The sequence below is a fragment of the Panthera uncia genome, chromosome A2 (assembly GCF_023721935.1).
Source record: "Panthera uncia isolate 11264 chromosome A2, Puncia_PCG_1.0, whole genome shotgun sequence".
Taxonomy (NCBI): Eukaryota; Metazoa; Chordata; class Mammalia; order Carnivora; family Felidae; genus Panthera; species Panthera uncia.
This window is the reverse complement of record NC_064816.1, coordinates 28,776,977-28,798,387: the sequence shown is the minus strand read 5'-3', so window position 1 is coordinate 28,798,387 and position 21,411 is coordinate 28,776,977. Positions and strand designations below refer to the sequence as shown.

General features: G+C 43.7%; 1 protein-coding gene across 13 annotated transcripts in view; it reads left to right on the top strand.

Annotated features, from left to right (window-relative positions):
- CADPS (calcium dependent secretion activator) overlaps positions 1-21,411 on the top strand; it is a 477,475-nt gene that overhangs the window by 304,270 nt on the left and 151,794 nt on the right. For all 13 annotated transcript variants that reach the window (XM_049642654.1, XM_049642655.1, XM_049642657.1 and 10 more), the window contains 2 exons: positions 10,231-10,339; positions 17,468-17,680. In XM_049642654.1, coding sequence (XP_049498611.1) covers positions 10,231-10,339; positions 17,468-17,680 — 322 coding nt within the window. The remainder of the gene's footprint in view (positions 1-10,230; positions 10,340-17,467; positions 17,681-21,411) is intronic.

Genomic DNA, 21,411 nt, shown 5'->3' with positions numbered 1-21,411 from the left:
TTCATTGGGTTACTATGTTCACTATAGGTGTTGACTAGTATTTAGAGCCATTCCAATTCTAAATCTTAACTATAAAGCAACTGCCTCTTAGGCCTGATGGCCTTGAAGTTTCTACCAACCCTGACCTTCTAAGATGTGACTTCCTGTAGACCTAGTCAAGTCTCTGCTGTGCTACTATGGCAAAATGCATCTCTCTGGCTATAAGCAAGAGGTCATTTTTGCTTTTGTGGTTGCTATGGGGTAGAACAAAATCTTAGAATAAATTAGCCCAAGGAAAACTTTGGAATTGTGCCAAAACTCCTAAATAATCCATAGCTAGGCAAGGAGTATATTTCATCCTGAGATACATTTCTTCAAACTATCAACTGACCAGTATTTATTGAGCATCTTCTCTGTGTAGGGCACTTGGTAGGTCATAGAGAAGAACTATGAGGCCTGATCTTTCACTTCCAGAAGGGAATCTGTTAGAAGTGCTTTATATATGCAAACAGCAGAAACATACCCAAGCTAATTAAGGTAATAATAACAGGATGTTGAAAAAGCTGAATGAGCCATCCTTACTACGACAGGACCCAGAGTAGTGCCAGAAATCCAGGTGGAGGGAACCCTGGCTGTGTCATCGATGTGGTCCTAAGACAAAGTCTGCTCTGAACATTTTCTATCCTTGTATCTCCAGTCAGTGGCCGAATATGAAAGAGAGATCAGTTCAGCTTGGGTCACACACCCAGCTTTTAGCAGGGGCAGACCATGGCACTTTGATTTAACAGTCCCACTGGGCTGTCTCCAGTGCAAAAGCAGAATTCCATGACCAGAAGGAGAAATGGATGCTAGGCAAGCAAAAACATCTGGTGTCCTCTCTAAAGAGAGGGCATTATAAATGGAGAGACAAAATGCACCAAAAAATACAGTGCAAGATTATGGACAGTTCTCTCCCACCCAGCGCTTCTCGCTGGGCAGAGTGGCCTTTCTTGGAATCACTTGTGAGGTTGCCTGGCCTTTCCCAGTAGATTATGTGCTGTCTCAGGGCCGGTTTGGTTTCCAATTTATCTTTGTGTCCTTCCCTCTTTCCCCCGCAACACACATACACATCGTCTAGTTCAGTACCTGGCATGGGCATCCAGGAAATGTTTGGTGGAATAAAGAAGGAAAAGAAAGAGAGAGAAGAAGGACCTAGGCTAGGCTTCAAGTGGTTCTGAGAAAGGAAAGATCAAATGGCCTGGAGAGTGGCCGGTGACAACTTCCCAGAGGAAGCGGGACAGGTGGCCCTTTCACCATGATACACAATCTCCCCTCCTCCTCTGAGCTATTGGTCCACTGGACACATGACTTTTCTCTGAAAATCTTTGAAATGATGACGTACTTAGGAGAAATAGCTGACCTCTCGCTTTGCAAGCGATTTCAGAGGGAAAAAAACTCTTTGGGAAAAAAAACACGAGGAAATGTGCCCAAAATATCAGTGAAGCCTGTCTGTACAATATGTACTGAACTGAAAAGGAGAGAATGATTGTGTTAGGCGGTATAACTGGAACACAGACATCTCGGGGCCTTCACGCTGAGCTTTCTACCACGAGAAGATATGAATCGCACAGTCGCTAAAAGCCAAGTTCTGCGCTCACATGTGAAAATCAGCAGAGGACATACATAGCCCGTGTAAAGTTCCACATCTTTCCTGGACAGCTGAAGAGAACACTTTCGGGATTTCAATAGGTTTCACTTACACATGATTTTCATAACTTTCAAGAGCCATTGAGGTGCGTTGGGGACGTCGATCGTCCAAACATAACCTTCAGTTTCAACTTAAATCAGATTCTCCCTTAACAACCTCTGTGGCCAACACCGGTGACATGACAGCCCACTGTCACAGAGCCCTGTTCATGACAACAATGTCTAAAAGCAGTTTGATCCTACCTAGAAAATATTGCATTGTCTTTGGATTCTTCCCACTTTTTCTCCCCCATTGTTTAAGTGACCACATTTGCAAGTGTTTTATCAAAATGATAACCCGAAAGCTCACCCCCTTTGAAACAACCCCAGTGCCACCATAGTTGCAAGAGCGCCAGGTCTGGCCCAGTTCAAGGGAAGCAAAATCTCTGAGGCTGCTGGAAGAGAAGGATGATGGGACGAGTAGTAACAATCAGCACCCAAGAGCTGCATGCTGTGTTGATTTCAGTCACAGGTATAAATGATCACCAGTTTCTTTTTGGCCACCAAACCCTGCCATTGAAACTCAAAATGCAGAAGGGAAACCAGGAGAACCCACTCTGGCCAAATGTGGGGATGGGTGAAGGAGCTGGGGAGGGAAGCAGATTCCCCTCAGCCTGCCCCCCCACTCCCCAGGCAGCCTTGGAACAAGCTTCAAGGACATCAGCGTGCAAACCACACATAGGAAGTATATGCTACTCGAGTGACTTACTGAATATTTCTTCCTTTCTACTCATGTTAGGTCTCGGGAAGTATTTTTATAGAGAGTTTGTAATACATGATTCCCAACACAAATATGAATTCCATTAAATTTAATTTCAAGGAAAACACTGCGGAAAACCTAAGAGGAAGAGAACACACCCAACACCAGTCTCCTCAAAATCCTCTCCCCTCCCACCCCCAACTCTCCCCGCCCCCATCACACACACAGACAAGCACATAGAGTCTACATTTTTGTCTGTAATGAAGAACTATTAAAATTCGCCCTAAATGAGATTTGCTTTTAGTGTTACTACTTTGGGGGAACCAAAAGATAGATTGTAAATGGACTTCCTACTAGCCAGGGACAAAGGGTATCCTCAGAGGGCTTCTGTACCAAAGCAGTGATTCCCATTTTTAAGGACTGAGACTAAAATCAGGATGGATGTGGCTGGACGCTGCCCCCAACCTGGGGAGTTCTGTGCCACAGACTTAAGTCTTCCTATGCAATGAGATGGTGTTCTCCAGTACAGGCCTGGACCACTGGCTCTGGGTACTATTTAAAATCCACATCCCAGAGCTCCTGGGTGGCTCAGTAGGTTAAGCATCTGACTTCGGCTCAGGTCATGATCTCACCGTTCATGAGTTCAAGTCCTGTATCAGGCTCTGCAGTGATTGCTCAGAGCCTGGATCCTGCTTCAAATTCTGTGCTCTCTTCTCTCTCTGATCCTTCCCCGCTCATGCTCTGTCTCTCTCTCTCTCAAAAATAAATAAACATTAAAAAATAAAATCCACATCCCAAGTGCCATCCAGAAGGTTCTGATTCAGTAGGTCTGGCATAAGACTGGGGAACCTGTGTGTTACAAGCACACCAGGAGATACCGTTGCTGGTTGCCCAGAGACTACCTTTAAAGAATTATTGCCTGGGGCGCCTGGGTGGCGCAGTCGGTTAAGCGTCCGACTTCAGCCAGGTCACGATCTCGCGGTCCGTGAGTTCGAGCCCCGCGTCAGGCTCTGGGCTGATGGCTCGGAGCCTGGAGCCTGTTTCCGATTCTGTGTCTCCCTCTCTCTCTGCCCCTCCCCCATTCATGCTCTGTCTCTCTCTGTCCCAAAAATAAATAAAAAACGTTGAAAAAAAAAATTTAAAAAAAAAAAAAAAAAAAAAAGAATTATTGCCTCAGTGGTCATTGTCCTTTTTAAAGCAAAGGCTCCTGGGGTGCCTGGGTGGCTTAGTCGGTTAAATGTCCAGCTTCAGCTCAGGTCATGATCTCACAGCTCATGGGTTTGAGCCCCACATTGGGCTCTGTGCTGACAGCTCAGAGCCCGGAGCCTGCTTCACCTTCTGTGTCTCCCTCCCTCTCTGTCCCTCCCCCACTTGCACTCTGTCTCTCTCAAAAATAAATAAACATTTAAAAACTTAAATAAATAAATGAACAAACAAATAAAAAGCAAAAGCTGCCGTCCCCTTTAGACCACACCATCTCAGAGTTTATGCCCCCATGGAGTTGAGCATCAGAATATCGATACAGATGATTATATGCAAATGACATGAGAAAGCTTCCTCAGCCATGTTCCTTTAAGTTCCAATAAATGTCTCAAAAACATGGCTGCAAACTCTAACTGAAAGAGTAAGGGGAAATGAGTCCTCAGCACCCCAAGTCAAGAAGTTGCTGGTAAATTCATTCTAAACCCTGGAAGCCATGGGAAAAACCAAACACACTGGTTACCATTATTAGGAACTCTGACCAAACCAATGCTAATGATAAAGGTGCCAATTCCATAGAGCCCTCCCTAGAGCTCTCCAGCTTGGGTGTGTAAGGAGAGGAATGGAAGTGGCCAACTCATCACCCAGACCAGGCTAGGAAGTCTCATCACTATCATCCTTTTAGATTAAAAATATTTTTACTAAAAATATAAGATAAGATAAAATACAATACAATACAATAAAAATATTTTTCTTCTATGCCCAAAAGACTTCAGTTCAGAATCAGTTTTTGATTGGTCTTCAGCAACGTATTTCTGAGCCATTTTTTCCCTTTCTGGCACCATACAAACCATAATATTATGTGGCTCTTCTAATAATGCTGACAGTTGCTCATATTTGTATGGCCTCTTAGACTTTGCAAAGTGTTCATCAAGTTGGTCTTTACAACCTTTCTGTAATACAATGAAGACAAGTCTTAACCCATTTCATACTTGAGGAAAGTGAGGCTCAGAGTGGTTAAGTGACGTGCCCATGGTCAACAGCTAATAGGCAGCCAATGTGAAACCTAACACAGGTCTTCTGACTCCAAATACTTTCCATGATTCCAAGCACTTGATGGGACCAGTCCCCAAGAGATTTATGCCTATACAATGTTCTAGAATTAAATTACCTTGCATCAGACAGAACCAGTGCTACCCTATTGCTGATTCCCTATGTATAATATAAAAACTAAAAACTCTGCTCTAGCTTTCAGAAAAATCACTAAATCTGAAAAGGATAAAATATTGTCCGATAATGTAAAGTGCCTTGGAATATAGTAGTTGTAGCTCAGGAAACCATATTAAATAAGTCAACCCCACAAATGAATTGTAAGACTGGGGCTCCTGGGTGGCTCAGTCTGTTGAGCGTCTGACTTCAGCTCAGGTCATGACCTCACGGTTCACAAGTTTAAGCACCAGGTCAGGCTCTGTGCTGACAGTTCGGAGCCTGGAGCCTGTTTCAGATTGTGTGTCTCCCCCTCTCTCTGCCTCTCCCCCACTCGCACTCTGTCTCTTTCTTAAAAATAAATAAACATTAAAAAAAATTTTTTTTTAATGAATTGTAAGACCTATAAGTAGTTGAGTGATTTTTAACTCTCTGTCCATTTTTCCCACTCAAATTTACAGTTGCCTTAAGGAACATATGTATTTATATTCTGGTTGCAAATGACACCAACCCAAACTAGCTTAAGTTTTAAAGTGGGAAGAATTGTATTGGTTAGTTAATTAAATTAGCAATTGAATAAAGACTCTTCTGGCAAGGCTAGGTCCAGGGCTCAGGCAAAGCCATCACTGCTTTGAGCCTCTATCATTACCATCTCTTGATTGTGTTTTCTGATGAGCAGGTATCACCCTCAAACAACATTCTCTCCCTGCAGAATACTGGGAAAGGTCAGGATTTACACCAGTTTGGCAGCCCCAGAAGAAAGAAAGTTTTCTTCTCAGTAGTTCATTGAGCTTTTATTGGCCCTTGTGGTCATGTGCTCATCTCCCTACCAATCACTGTAGCCAGGGAGATGTGATGCTGATTGGCTAGGTCGGGCCGTATGTCCCACCCACCCTACCTCTGGCTAGAGGGGCAAATACCCCTACAGGAGCTATATAATAGACTGAAAGTGGGAAAGATGGTGATTTCGTCTAGTAAAATCAGCATTCAGCTACCAGAGAAATTAACGCTCTGTATTCAAACATAAGAAACGTTCAACGGTTGTTATCATTGGCTCCATTTAATGAAAATGAAACTGAGTCCCAGCAGAGTTAACTGAATTACCCCAGGTCACACACACCTAGAAAATAGCAGATCTGAGCATCACGTCCAGGTCTGTATAGCTCCAAAACCTATTCTCCCTCTACTCCACCAGGTGGCCTTCATGTTAACGTCAATCAGGAGTCTAGGATTTAGACTCTGTGACCCTTCATTTACAACCAAGTCACGTTAAAAATGATCCTGAGGCGCCTGGCTGGCTCAGTCTGCTTGATATTGAGGTTGTTAGTTTGAACCCCAAATTGGGCATAGAGATTACTTAAAAATAAATATTTTTTGGAGGCACCTGGGTGGCTCAGTCAGGTGAGCTCTGACTCTTGATTTTGGCTCAGGTCATGATCTCGGGGTTTGGTTTGTGGGTTCAAGCCTCGCCTCCAGCTCTGGGCTGACAGCAGAGCCTGCTTGGGAGTCTCTCTTTCTCCCTCTTTCTCTGCCCCTCCCCCATTCTCTCTCTCTCTCTCTCTCTCTCTCTCTCTCTCTTCTCTTTCTCTCTCTCTCTCTCAAAAATGAGTAAACTTTTGTTTAAAAAATAAAAAAAATTTTAAGTTGAGCATCTTTTAAAAATAAAATAAAAATGGTCGTTGGTCCCAGGAATTCTATTCTTCATATCATAAAAATTTCTACATCTTCAGATCTTGGCTCCATCAGTCAGTGCTTCCTCATGAAAACTTTCCGTGGCCACCCAACTAGACCAAATTCCTAAGCTCTTATAGTACCATATATCTCCTTTTAAAATACTTGTCCCCATTAAAGTTACACATTTCTGAGGTAATGTGATTAATGTCTGCCTTCACACTAGGCAAGAGAGCAGAAGTCATATCTAGTTTAATACATCTATATATTCCTAGCACCAAACGTATTACCTAAGGATTTGTTAAATGAATGAATGAATCTACCATAAATAAAGAACTCTTTTCTAAAATGGATGTATGTGAGCTTTGGGCAAGGGCGACTGACCGGGGTTCAGTAAAAATAACAGCTGAGGCATTCATAAGAAATGATGGTAAAGGCAAGAAGGGGGGGGGGTGGCTAGACAAAATGTATTCTATCTTTAGTCGTATGTGCAAGGACTTAAGTCTTCAAGGGATAATGGGGTGAAGGAGAAGGGAGAGTCCGAGGAAAAGAAAGCACTGACCCTTTCATCTCGCATCTGAGTGCTAGTTGTTAAATATACCTGAAAGTCAGGGACTGAAAGTTTCTGGACAGTTCCTGTATATTAAAACAATGGTTCTCAAGCTTCAGTGTGCTTTAAGAAATATCTAGAGCAGTTATGAAAAATATCAATCCCTGAGACCCAGCCTGACCTGAGATTCTGTTGTTCTGTCTTAAAGAATATACATATTTATAACTGATACCCCACCCTCCCATACACATGCTCTAATGAAAGTGGCCTCAGCCCACTCTTTAAGAAATGCTGTTAATAAACCATTTCCTAGTTTAAATAGTGCCTGAAAATACGCTGAGGGTGGCTGTGTAAATTGGAGGTCCGGCCGCCTATAAACAAACCTTGAAGGCTGTACCCTCAGAAGTCCCAACAGCCCATCTGGTCCCACGATTCCATATGAAGGTATGCACCAGGTGAAAATTCCAAAGATGTAAACACTGCAGTCCTGTAGCCTTTCTCTCCAAAGGGCACTTTCAGATGTCTGCGGGTCATTTCCGATCATTGGGTCTCTGTTTTCTGTTGTTCTGGGCCAGCCGCTGTGGCAGGGGTGGCCAACTCTCTGACTTGTGACATTCTAGGTCTTTCTGTGCCATCATTACACGAGTGTTCACCATCTCATTAACTTCTTATCAAAATTCAGTTTAAAGAGAATTTTACTGAGGCAGAGAAACATTTCATTGGCAATGCCTTTCACTTAGTGATGTCTTGTAGAAGCTTAAAAAAAAAAAAGCAAAACATTCCCAAACCTTTTGCTATTCCCCCACCCTTCCAACACGCTAGAAAAACTGAGGTGCCCCCTCACATTTGCAAAAATTGGAATTTCTTCTTCCTGCCTTTACTTCCTAAAGTAAGTCACCAAATTCCCAATTAAAATGCTTCTAATAAACCGATTCTAGTTTCTATTAGCTTGAAGTTTGTCAGGACAACTTCTGCAGTATTACCAGAAGAGGGCAGCAGAGCACAGCGCTCCAGGAAGCAGGCACCTGAAATAGAACAGGGAAATCAAAAACCCAAGGTGTGTAGCAATAGTAAATGCATGACTCTTGAAGTGACGCCCTTCTGTTGTGATATTTTTCTGATCTCAAGTTAGCGTTTGCGACGCTCTGGCTGATAATCACGTTAACAAACTACATCATCTCTTGTGTTGCCAGAGACAGGTAAAAATCACCGTGAAACCGTTCAGGCAATATGTATGGTCACTCTCATGCTGGGGACCCGGGAGATCATTTATTCAGACAAGCAATGAGTTGGAAAGGTCTGGTGCTGTGCTTAGGATAACATGGAAATTTGGAACCACCCCCCCAAATATCTTTATTAGATTATACATACTTGACTTTTTAGAACCAATCAGACTCGATCAGCAAATGCCCTTTATATGGTAGACTTTGTTTATAAGGAGGCAAATATAACCGAGACGTTTGGCTCCCTAGGCTTACCTTCAATGGATTTATAACCTAGGAGGCAATAATACCTACTCAACTACTCTATACTAGAATGGTAGCAGTAAATGCAAGAAAGCTGCTTATTTAAATTTATAGATTGAGCATTTGTTATGTGATTGTCACACATAGTATGTAAAGATCTTTATTGCTCAGTTAATCCCCCCAGCAACAGTAAGATGCAAGTAAAATACGGACGAGGACGCTGAGACTTAGGTAGGTGAAGCTTATTGGAGCTGGGATGGACCCCTTGGCCAATGTGACCCCCACACTTGCACTCTTAGCCCTCCTTTTTAGGAGAAGAGATGCTATTGGTTATTGTGCTTATTGCAAAGAATAATGAACGTCCACTTATGAAAATACTCTTAGTGATCTGGCCTTCTGTTTTCCTTGAAGTCCCTCAAGGCCTTACCATATAAGGAACAGGTTCTGCAAACCATATATATATGCATTGTGAAGAAAGTTTTCACTAGGAACCAACAGAGGGCAGCAGTAGATAAACCAGTCACAGTCCTTTATCTGCCATTAGGACCTTCAGGCCCCAGAGGATGTGGGAGATGGGTGATGGATGGGTACAGGGCTGGAGAGCACCAATTTCTAATTGCCATTAAAAAAAAAAAAAAAAAAAAAAAAAAGATCTCACCATGGAGGAGGCTAAAAATGTCCCCAGCAGGGATCAAAGTTCACTTAGAAAATGTCTCTCTTAATAAAGGGAACTAAGAGATAAGGGATGTGGCACTCCTTCTCCAAGACGTTTGACATTGTGGATGGTAAATAGGCCCACAAGCTTTTAGCCCAAACCCTGAGGGGTGCTTGCTCTCCCACAGGCACCTTGCAAATGAGCCCGATGCAGAATTGCTAAGTTTCCGTGCTGGGTCTGCACACACCATGGCGACAGGGTCCTGAAGGCCGGCCTGCAGCTGTGGAGCCCTTGCCCGGCATTGGCATAGATGCCCGTGTCACTGGTGAGGGCTGCCCAGGGACAGCGGCCCTGCCATCAGGGACCGAGGCTGGCTCTACTGTGACTGGCACCTAGTGATCAAGGGCTCATTGCTTGTGACAGCATGTCACTTCTGCGCTTGTCTGAGATGTAGGGAGGACTTTGCAAAGCAACCAGAAGCCCTCCTTCCGTGGGAGACGGGAGGGGGGAAACAAAAATGTGTGTCTTGACTCTGAGAATTGGCTTGCAAAAAATAAAATGGTAACAAGAAATAGTTGGGGCATTAGCAAACGAGCGTCTGGTCCCTAACTGCTGACCAAAAGGCCTGTACGAACGGGGCAGTCTCAGCCAGGGCCAAGGTTACATTAGGTAAAACCTATAAAATTTCCACTATTTGACCAGTTTTGAGCTACAGAAATGGCAATTTGCATGTGGCTTAGCCCATTAAAATAACAAACATCAATAATAACTTCTAACTTTTATCAAGCACTTGGTGTCAGGAATAAATTCTAAGTCCGTTCCACGTGTGAACTCATTCAGCTCTCACAATAAGCCAGTGGGGAGGTAGGTCCTCACATTATATCCCAGTCTACACGTGGGGTAACAAAGGACCAGGGAGTCTGAGTAACTTGCTCTAACTCACACAGCCAGCGGGTAGCAAACCTCAACCTGAACCCAGCTACGAAGTACAGGGCCTCAGGGACAAGGACATGGTTGACGGGAGAGGGTTTCTTCAGGGACCGGGGTAACAACCTGACGATCTGCTCTTCCTTCCCAGGTCAGTCAATACACGTTTGCTATGTGCAGTTATCGGGAGAAAAAAGCGGAGCCTCAGGAACTTCTACAGCTGGATGGCTACACTGTGGACTACACCGACCCCCAGCCAGGTACCCACCCACCCTCCAGGCTCTGCACCCACAGAACTCTCCCCTGACACCAGTCACGGGTCAACTCACATTTCCCGGGCACGTCCTCTGTGCCGGGCACTAAGCCGACTTACTAGGTCTTACACATGACCAGGACAGCCACAGGCCCTGATCTTATGGAGTTTCCATCCCGGTTAAGTGAACGCCGTCTCAATCAAGGGCTTTGGTTTTACCCAATGGATCTTCATAAAAGCAAACAGAAAACCTAATGCATTTTTCTTTTCCATAGCTGTGGCATGGGAAACATGCACTCCACCTAGAATGCTACAAAGGACATGACTGAACGGGGAGTCCTATCGGTGCCCTCAGGACTATGTGTGTGTATGTCAGTGTGTGTTGTTTTTCACCAGTGATGTGTGGGCCTGGCAGGGTCTGCGTCTCCACATCTAAGGGAACCCGTCCTGTATATCTCTGTCTGGTAACTACAATTCAGGGGTAGCTGATGGCACTTGAAAAGAAAGCCCTTCTTTCCTAAGAAGACACCAGTCCCCCAGCAGAGACACCCAAGCTCCTAGCCTTATGTAACTAAAAGAACCACACAAATGGTAGTATTTCTCATAAGTTCTACATCCTGCCCCCTCACACCTCTTCCCCCCCCATTTTATCTTTTTCCCGGGGGGAAAAAAATGAATAAAAATCAGCCTCAAAGAACCTTCAAAATGGGGGGGGGTGCGAAATCATTTCAGCATATTAATGAACAACAAGCACCAACAGCCCTCTCCCAGAGAAGTTTATTTTTATGCCAAATCTGCACAAGGGAAACATTTCCAACCATACTGCTTTATTTGGCCCAAAACCTTTTTTTCTACTCCCATATTGCTCTTCCACATGCAACAAAATACACATAAAAGAAAAACAGAGTTTGAGAAAAGATAGGATGTTAACCTGAAAAGGTGCGGCGGGGGAAGGCCCAGCCCGCCTCGGAAAATGAGCACCTTCAGAATCGCCACCCTGAGTAATTTGGACCAACGCCCACCTCCCGCCTTGGTAATTTGCCTCGGGCCAGAGCGTGATAGGGAGCTGACCACGGAAGGCGAATGTTTCCGCCTGGAAAGCCTTCCTAGTGAATGGAGACTACGGGTTTGAAACAGTTGCACGCATCTCACTGAAAGGATGTGGCTCCTGCGTTAAGAAACCAACCTCACGGGTTCTGTGATAGTCTGCATTCTTCTCAAACCATCGCGTTCCCTTGAGAAAAATAGATTCCAACTTTCCAGAGACCTGCGTTTTCCAGCGGGAGGCGAAAGGGCCCCACCTGAGAAGGAAATACACTAGCATCTTCTTCTGACAGTAATTCCTTCTGTGCCGGTTCACTGCTCCTTTCTCCCACACGGTTGCATTTGGACCTTACACAATCCCACCAAAGAGACAGGACCAGGATCGTCTTTCCCATTTTGAAAAGAGAGAAAAAGAGCTGGAACTCAGGGTCTAGCCCACGTCATTCTTTGGCACTTGCAGGAAAACACAGCGATGCATACCGCTAGAGCAAAGCTCGGATTGTTATTTTAGCCCAGGGAAGCAGAATTCTCTTCCTACACTGGGGAGGGCAGGAGCGGAGAGAAAGCTGTTCTGTACACATGCAAAAGTTAGCCGCGCACATATATGCTAAAAGCCTCTTTTCTTTTTTCCACATTGATCCCACGGGATATCATTTATAAATTCCTCCACCAAAGGTGTAAACGGATTATGTTCTTGAGAATAGGAAGCCACTTCTTTTCTGCTCTTCCGTGTACGAAGTCCTATGTATTTCCAAAGTGATGTGTGACTGAAAATGGAGATTTAAAGGCTCCCAATTGTCAGAAGAAGTCTAACTCAGAACTGCTTAAAGAGTGCTTGTTAAAAGTAGAAGTTCCTGGGCCCCACTCCTAACCTATGAACCAGAGGGGCGGAAGGCAGAATCCTCATAGTTAAGTAAGCACTGTAGAAGGATCCCTATGTACGGTCACGCTTGCCAGCTAGAGAGGGAGTCATGCACAATTTAGCCCCTGTCCTCAGAGATTTGAAAATCTCAACTGCCCCCGACAGGTGAGCGTGCAAATGGGGAAGGACATCTGAGGACTTCCTCTTTCTCCTGCTCTTGGCTTTATGCAGGGCACGAGTGGAGCCAACAGGTAGAGGTTGTTTATGGGGCAGATAGCGTCCTAAGTGTGCATGTCCTTGCCTTTGCACCAGCCTCTGATTGAAATGGGCACCTAGACACAAGCCTGTGTGCCCCGTCAACTCTACCTGTTTAGTATCTTTGAAATGTTAATTTGGGGAATTAGTAAATCATTGTGTGTGAATTTTACATACAGGGTGCTCATCTTTACCTAAAAATGGAAAATGCTTCACTTCAACTCTCCCTGGGTATGGTTTGGAGAGTATACAGTGATCTCTCAAGTTCTATGAGATTAAGTAATTACGTCTAAATAAAAGGACATTCCGAATAATTCAACGGCACAATTTAAACAAGCACATCAAGCCTTAGACAACTTTGCCGTTAGGAATAGACTATGTCAGGGCTCCTGGGGGGCTCAGTCAGTCAAGCTCCTGACTCTTGGTTTTGGCTCAGGTCATGGTCTCACCATTTGTGAGTTCGAGCCCCGCCTCGGGCTCTGTGCTGATGGTGTGGAGCCTACTTGAGATTCTCTCTCTCTCTCTCTCTCTCTCTCTCTCTCTCTCTTTCTCCGTCTCAAAAATGAATTAATAAACTCTTAGTAAATAAGTAAATAGACCATGTCCATCCAAGCAGTTTGTTGGAACAGCAGCTCCCCTTCCACCCTGCAGGGAACTGGCCACTATTCCCTGCCTGGGCTGCCTCTGTCCTTTCCCAGACGTGTTTTCTCGTTCTTGACAGGTCCATACCTGTGGGGCTGTGCTCCATGTGAAGTGCCCATGCACTTCCATACGGCACGTCCCACAGATTCCGTCCCCGGGAATTGCTCTGCCTGATCTAAAACTCTGCTGTCTTGGAGCATGTGTCGATGTTCACTTTGCTTTCTCCTCCCTTGGTATCCTTTCAGCTGGGTTGCTCTGCTCCCTCCTCACTGTCGTTGGTGTGCCCTTGGTCTCCCATGCCTTCTGGAAAGGCTCTGCTGCTCTCCGCTGCTGTCATTGCCACGGCTTCTGCTGCTTTAGAGATTTCTCCTTGGGTCCCACTCTGTGCACGATGAGGCTTCATTCTGTTGTTAACAACTAATTCTCAGAGAGCTTTTGCTGTGCGTCAGGCCACGCTATTCAGCTTTGCAGGAGTATAGCACAAGGGTTACGATTGTTAGCTCTGGAGCCAGACGGTGGGGGGAGAAGCCCAGCGCGGATACTTACAGCCCTATTTTGTGTTCATGGACTAGTTATGGCCTTCTCTGTGACCGTTTCCTCATTTATAAAATGGGAATAATAAGGCTTCCTTCATAGGAAGACCATTGAGAGGATTAAATAAACATCCGAAAACTTCTTAGTATCTTTCTACCTCTACCTCTCCACGGTCCAAAGCAACTCCATGAACTGATGTTTTGATGGTGGCTCCAGGAACACAGCCTCCCAAGCCCAGGAGGGTGGGGATCCAACACCCTGGAGGGTGGAGGTTGGAGCAGAGAAAGTACCCGCCGGTGATGCCTAGCCTGGCATTCACTGGCAGTATCAAAGTGGCTTATCCCAAAAGTTACCATGAGGCTGGGCTACAGAAGGTCTGTTGACTCACTCTTTCTTTTACCTCCTTAGTGTTCATTTTTCAGGGCTTCGGGCATCCCTCAGAACTCTTCTTTCTTTCCCTTCCAGATTTTCCTTCTTATCATGCCATCCATTCATTTCATCAAGTTTTCCCAGCTTGCTAACTGTATATCATCCTATCCAAATCACCCATTTAAAAACCCTCCATAAGGAATTAGGCAAAATACTCTCTCATAATCATAACTACAAAAAAGCTTTTGTTCAAAGTGCTGTAGCACTAGACTCTCCATATAAAGAAGTAGCTGCTTATGGTTCTAGAGACCCTGGCAATTCTAAGTGCAGAACTCCCCAACACACACCCACTGTTGCGGAATAGACATCCGAATTAACGTTATCAACACAACGGAGAAGTCTTAATGTCACCAGAAATCTTTTCCAATGGCAAATGTCAAACAGGGTAGTGACTGGGCCTTGTTGGAAACTTGGGGATGCTCTTCCCAAATATTCCCGTTCATTCTCCTCTCCATATTAAACTGAGAGTTTGAAGGATGATGAAAATATGAAGCTTTATTTCCAGCCAGTGACTGGCATACGCAGTCTTCTGGACTATGTTGACAGACACGATGTAGCTTTGGTCTGAGCCCAAAGAGGCTTCCACCCACCTCTCTCTCTGAATTTTAACCTTGAGAAGAGCCTGTGGAAAAAGATGGGTCTGTAGAGCATTCATTCACTCAATAAGTATTTGCTAGATACCTACGCTATGCCATGCGCTGTTCTAGGTACTAGGGATACAGCAGTGAACGAAACAGACAAAAACTCCCTGTCCTTATAAAGTTAAGTAAATTACATAGCTTGCTGGAAGGCAATAAGCAAGGTAAGAGAGATGGTGACTGAGGGGTAAAGGTCAAGGAGGGACTCAACAAGAATGTGATGTTTGAGCAAAGATATGAAGGAGGTGATGATGTGAATCATGCAGATATCTTGAGGAAACATGTTCTAGGCACAGGAAGGAGCAAGTGCAAAAGTCTCAAGGTGAGAACATACCTGGAGTGTTCCAGGAACAGCAAGAGATCAAGTGTGGCTCCTGGGAAGAACGTGCATGTCTGCACTAAGGAAAGAGGAGGAGGAGGAGGACACAAGGGTAGACGTAGTGGTGGGTCAGTTCATGGACCCTTGAAGGCCTTGTCAGAACCTAGACTTTTCCTTTGAGCAAAATGAGGAGCAACTGGCTGGTTTTGAGCAGAGGAGTGACATGACTCGACTCTCGCTAAACTGATTACTCTGGCTGCCATTGAGAATCGACTATAGGGAGTGAGGATGAGGCAGGGCAGATAAGGTGGGAAGCTATTAAAATAGCCCAGGTGAGAGATGAGCATGACTAGATCCAGAGTGAAAGCCCTGGAGGTGGGGGAAGGGGTCAGATTTTGGTATAATGTTCTGAAGGCGGAGCCATCAGAATTCCATTGGAAGTGGGTAGTGCGAGAAAATGAGGAGTCAGAAAGGATCCCAAGGTTGAGGGCTTGAACAGCTAGAGGGGGGAGCTCAGCTTTACTGAGATGGAGAAGAGTTTGGGAGAAAGACCAGGAGTTCACTGTTGCATATGATAAGCTTGGGGTGTCTAGTGTCTATCAGATATCCATGTGAAGAAGTCAAGAAAACCATTAGATGTCCAGGTCTGCAGTTCACAGGAGCGGTCCAGGGTGAAGATAGAAATGTAGGGACCATGAGCATATTCATGGTGTTAAGACTGGAAGGCATCATTGAGGAAGAGGAGTAGAGGTCCAAGGACTCAACCAGGATGCTACACCATTCACCAGTCAGGAGGAGGAAGAGAAGCCAGCAAACAAGACTGACAAGCAGCAGTCAGGGAGGGAGGAAGAAATTGGGAGACTTGGAACCAAGTGGAGAAAGCGTTTCAAAGAGAACAGAGTGTCAAGTGTGGCTGATATGTCGATGGATAGAATAAAATGTAGACTCTGAACTGATCTTTGGATTCAGTGATGTGGAAGTCATTGGTGACCTTGACAAGTTTCCATGGGGGCAGCAGCCTTATTGGAGAAGCTTTAAAGCTGAATGGGAGGAGAAAGACTTTTGTTACTGATGGTGTGGTCCTCAGATCAACACCATCCATCCTCTGGGAGCTTGTTAGGAATACAGGATCTCAGGTTCCTGCCCCAGACCTACCAAACCAGAAGCTGCCTTCTAACAAGATGCCCACAGGATTCACATGTGGGCTGCAATTTAAGAACCCACGGTCAGTATGGCTAACATTAACAACTCAGGCAACAACAGATGTTGGCAAGGATGCGGAGAAAGAGGATCTCTTTTGCATTGTTGGTGGGAATGCAAGCTGGTGCAGCCACTCTGGAAAACAGTATGGAGGTTCCTCAAAAAATTAAAAATAGAACTACCCTAAGACCCAGCAATTGCACTACTAGGTATTTACCCAAGGGATACAGGTATGCTGTTTCAAAGGGGCACATGCACCCCAGTGTTTATAGCAGCACTATCAACAATAGCCAAAGTATGGAAAGAGCCTAAATGTCCATTGACAGATGAATGGATAAAGAAGATGTGGTATATATATACAATGGAGTATTACTCGGCAATCAAAAAGAATGAAATCTTGCCATTTGCAACTACCTGGATGGAACTAGAGGATATTATGCTAACGAAATTAGTCAGTCAGAGAAAGACAAATATCATGTGACTTCACTCATATGAGGACTTTAAGATACAAAACAGATGAACACAAGGGAAGGGAAGCAAGAATAATATAAAAACAGGGAGGGGGACAAAACATAAGAGACTCTTAAATATAGAGAACAAACAGAGGATTGCTGGAGGGGGTGTGTCGGGGAGGATGGGCTAAACAGGTAAGGGGCATCAAGGAATCTACTCCTGAAATCATTGTTGCACCATATGCTAACTAACTTGGATGTAAATTTAAAAGAAAAAAGAAAAAAAGAAAAAGAAAAAGAACTCAGGGTACAGATTCCCCTTATGTTGTGAAGAGAATAATTGGAGTAACCGAAGGGAGAGGTGGGGTCAAGAGATGGTTTTTTGGTGGTGGTGGTGGTGGTGGTGGTGGTGGTGGTGGTGGTGGTTTCCAAAGATAAGAAAAGAATAGTAGTTTCCAAAGATAAGAAAAATAATAGTATGTTTATAGGCAGATATCTACTCAACCAGTAGGCAGCCTGCTTGACACTTCTGTCCCTAGGAAGACAAAGACAGAGACAAGAGCCAGTCTCAGAATGTCTCTTTAACATTATGGCTTCACTCTGTGGCCAAGTGGGTATCAGACTTCCCATCTTAGAGTCCAATAAACCGCTCCTCCCTTCTCTGGCCCAAGGAAAAGCAGTAGAAATGGCCTTTCTCGGGCATGGTTCTTCCCAGAACATGGTGGCTCAGCTTAGTAGTGTTTATTCCCTTTTATTCCAGGGTTAGAGGGTGGCCGAGCCTTCTTTAATGCAGTCAAAGAAGGAGACACCGTGATATTTGCAAGTGATGACGAACAAGATCGGATCTTGTGGGTCCAAGCCATGTATCGGGCCACTGGGCAGTCACATAAGCCAGTGCCCCCGACCCAAGTCCAGAAACTCAACGCTAAGGGAGGGAACGTGCCTCAGCTGGACGCCCCCATCTCCCAATTTTGTAAGTAAATATGCCATTTGTTAAAAATAGCTCTGTAGAGGAAAGCAAATTTTCCAAAGTTGAATTAGAAAATCTAGTTGCTTTAATGTTAAGGATTCATAAAATTATGTTTGCTGGGGGGAAAAAAATAAGATTAATTCAGGGGGAAAAAGTTGGAACTAAAATGTTAGATGAAAGTAATTTTAAAGTGCAATACTTGACATTTCCCCCCAAGGACTAAACAGAGGAAAATATATTTTAGGTGTATTTTTATCTCTTTGTTTTGGTGAGAGTTTGGAATTCACAGCCAGGCTTGTATTTGTTTGAGTCCTTCAAATATAGTAGGTTATGTACGTCCTTGACTCATTTCTTCCTATTAAAAGTAATTTTAAAATAGGGCTTGATTTGAAGTAAATTTAAAGCTGCAACTTAGAACCATTTAAAAATAAATGATGACATTATCACATGCAGTGGAAAAAACAAAAAAAAAAAAATGGTACCTAAAATCCCATTCTGAGCAAATACACCAGGACCCAGCAATGAAGCTGTTTCTTTAAATGTTGCTGGTTCATTTTCCAGTTCCTTTTCCTCTTACCTCTGTATCCATTTTAACATCTTGCCCTTTTGCCATAACTTTTTGCTACCTAGGAGATTTTTTTTTCCTCTCCCAACACTTCTTATACATGAGGCAAGGTGAAATCCAGCATGCACTTGGAGACGTTTATTAAAACAAAGGCAATGGAAACACTGGAAATACAAAGCACCAAATAAAGTAATTCATTTTAGTTACAAACATCAACTATAGAGAGTTGTGCCATACCCGGAATATCAAGTCATTCAGGGATTACTCAGGTACAAGTCATTTTCAGCAATCATCATGATGATTCCTTACTTTAGCACGGAACCTACTCAGTCTAGTTCACAGAGACAAACATCCAGGCCAGGAGACATACAAATGAGGAAGGCAGACGAGGTCCCTGCTCTCAGGATACCTGCATCCCAGCACACAAATCAAAAAAATAAATAAGATAGTTGCAGACATTGAAAAATACAAAGAGAATATAATGCAGTGGTGACTGGGTGGAGAGAGATGATCTGAACTGAAGCCCAAATGATAGGAAGTCAGCTCAAAAATACCTTCCCAGCAAACAGGAAAGCAGGTGCAAAAGCCCACAGCAGAAACTTGGCCTTCAAGGCAGTGGTTCTACATAATCTCTCCCTGTCACTCTTAAGCAAAATATGCATATGATTCAAATGATTTTACAGCTACACAGCTAAAGAGAGGTGAATTTTCTTTCCTAATAGATTCCACTGCCATGTCCATTTCTGTGTTCTTGTAACACCGTTGCTTATGGCAAAAACAAACAAAAACTCTTTTTGGATGAGAAACACTATCCATCAGGTGCTCCAAGGAATTCCTGTCCAGTACCAATGGTTTCTTAAAGAAAGATGTATTATCCATGGAACATTATGGATAATCACACCATCACTATGGGTTTCCATACAGAAAACCCTGAAAGAAGGAGGACGAAGTTGAGGAAGGACATTGGGGTAAGGGACAGCCCTCCTGAACGTAACCACCACCATCTTCCCCACTCTCTTCTTGTTTTCTCTAACATTTGTGACACTTAGGTTTATCTGAGATCAATAAAGAGAGAAGGCAACATCTCCTTCTCTGGTTTAGTCATGATTTGAGATCAAGCATACCCAATATTTATTTACTTTGTTTTAAAGAAACACTCTGTGATGGAATCCTTCCTTTCACCCTGCCTGACAGGCTCCATTTTAATAAATTTAGAAACAACACATCCTATCATGTTTCTCTGAAATAGAATTATGTGCACATCAGGGGAGAAAATTTCTAATTGTAATCACCATCCAAATCAACCTCATAGAACGTGTATCTAAATTCAGTGGTATTTGGAAAATGCTGGTTTTATTTCCAAAGAATCTCAATTTCTTCTGAAGTCATTTCACCTACCTTTCAGTGTTTATGTTCTGTCATCTTCCCAGATCAAGAAATCACTGCTTCATTTGTGATTAGCCTCATTTTTTCCTCACTAGGGTAGGAAAGAGGAAGGAATTCGGGAGTAAAATTAAATGGAAACCAGGTACTGATTAAAAAAAAAAAAAGACCACCAATGGAGGCTGCTGAAGAGGCAATGAGTGTCTCCTCATGGAAATATGCAGGGGCTCTTGATTAGATTTTCCTCTGTGGGTAAGATTCATTTAGCAAGAAAATTAGAGTGCTAGTCATTAGGCATCAGCAGGAAGATTTAATTGAGTGCACAGGAGCTTGATGTACGTCAACACCCTAGTTGACATAGGGAACTTGTATTAAATGGAGAATCCAAAGGAAAATTCTAAGGGTTAAAATATGGGTAATATCATCCCTAGGTAAGCATGGGAGCTAATAGGAATATCATCCCTAGAGAGCATGGGAGGTAGACTGAGAGATATGTGAGAAGGTAATGTAATTCATACCTCTGGAATTTGTCCGTACCTTGTGGCAGAACCACCTTCTCTAGTGTCTTCTTAATCACTGTTAGGAACAGGGGTTCTCCAAAGGGTGTGAGGCCCTACTACACCTCCAGATTCTATAAGAACAAAGCAAGCACATTCATCCATGCAGATTGTGCACTTCCTTAGTCACTTTGCACACAGACAAAAATGTGAATGGTGCCTGTTGAGTTGTGCGGTGCCCAATATGCACAACTGTATACCATGACCATCTGATAAATGATAGTCCTTACCCGGAGCTTCCATCCAACAGTGTCAAGCCCAATAATCTCATAGTTCCTTTACTACTAAAACAGACACTCAGCACCCCTCCAGATTCTTTCTATCGCTAGTTTAGGCACTTAATAAAAACTGCAGCCAGAGTACCAGCAAGTGAGGCTTCTTTTCCCATAATTTAGTAAAGGAATCCAGTCAGGATTTTAACCGACCCAGCCTTTTGCACCACACCTGATCATTTGCAGTGAGGGGTATATAACACCAATGCTAAAAATTAAAAAAAAAAAAAAAAAAAAAAAAGGAACAAGGAACTTTACATTCTGTACTGCCACTGAGTAGTTATGCATAACAACCAAAAACTGGCTGGGGGTTGGAGAATATATCATAATTTTTAGTGTAATCTGCCACAAAATGGGGATTATGTCACAATTACTTTACAGCTACACTTAGTTTGTTAATTTCAAACCATCACTATGAAACAGATCGGGCCTGATCTATGGGTAGCAGTCATACTCACATTGTCGATCCATACTTAGGGTTACCGCCTTATCCAGATTCGCCCACGACTTCCCTGGTTTTAGCTCTGAAAGTTCTGTGTCCCCAGAAATTAGTTGGTCCTGGGCAAACTGGGACAGGTTGGTCACCTGGCACTACAAAGCAAGGTTCTAGAAAAATGAAAAACAATCACAGCATAGTACTAAGTAGCAAACTTTGATCCTTCACTGATATTTGGCTCTCAGTCCAAATTGTCACGTCGCAAACATTCAGGCACCGGTTCTGGAACAAAATGAGTAAAACCAATCAAGTATTGCATTTTAAAAAGGTTTCCTTGACTTCCAAAAGGTAAGGGTCATTGTTAAATACCTAATTCTGTACACAGTTCATCAAATCCAATATCTGTTCAAAATATTTGCCATTCTTGCAAGTGAATAATTTTTAGGAACAACGTTCGAGAGAGTTAACTTTGTAATCACTTTATTAGTATTACTTGGCAAAGGGAAGCTATGGAAAAATGG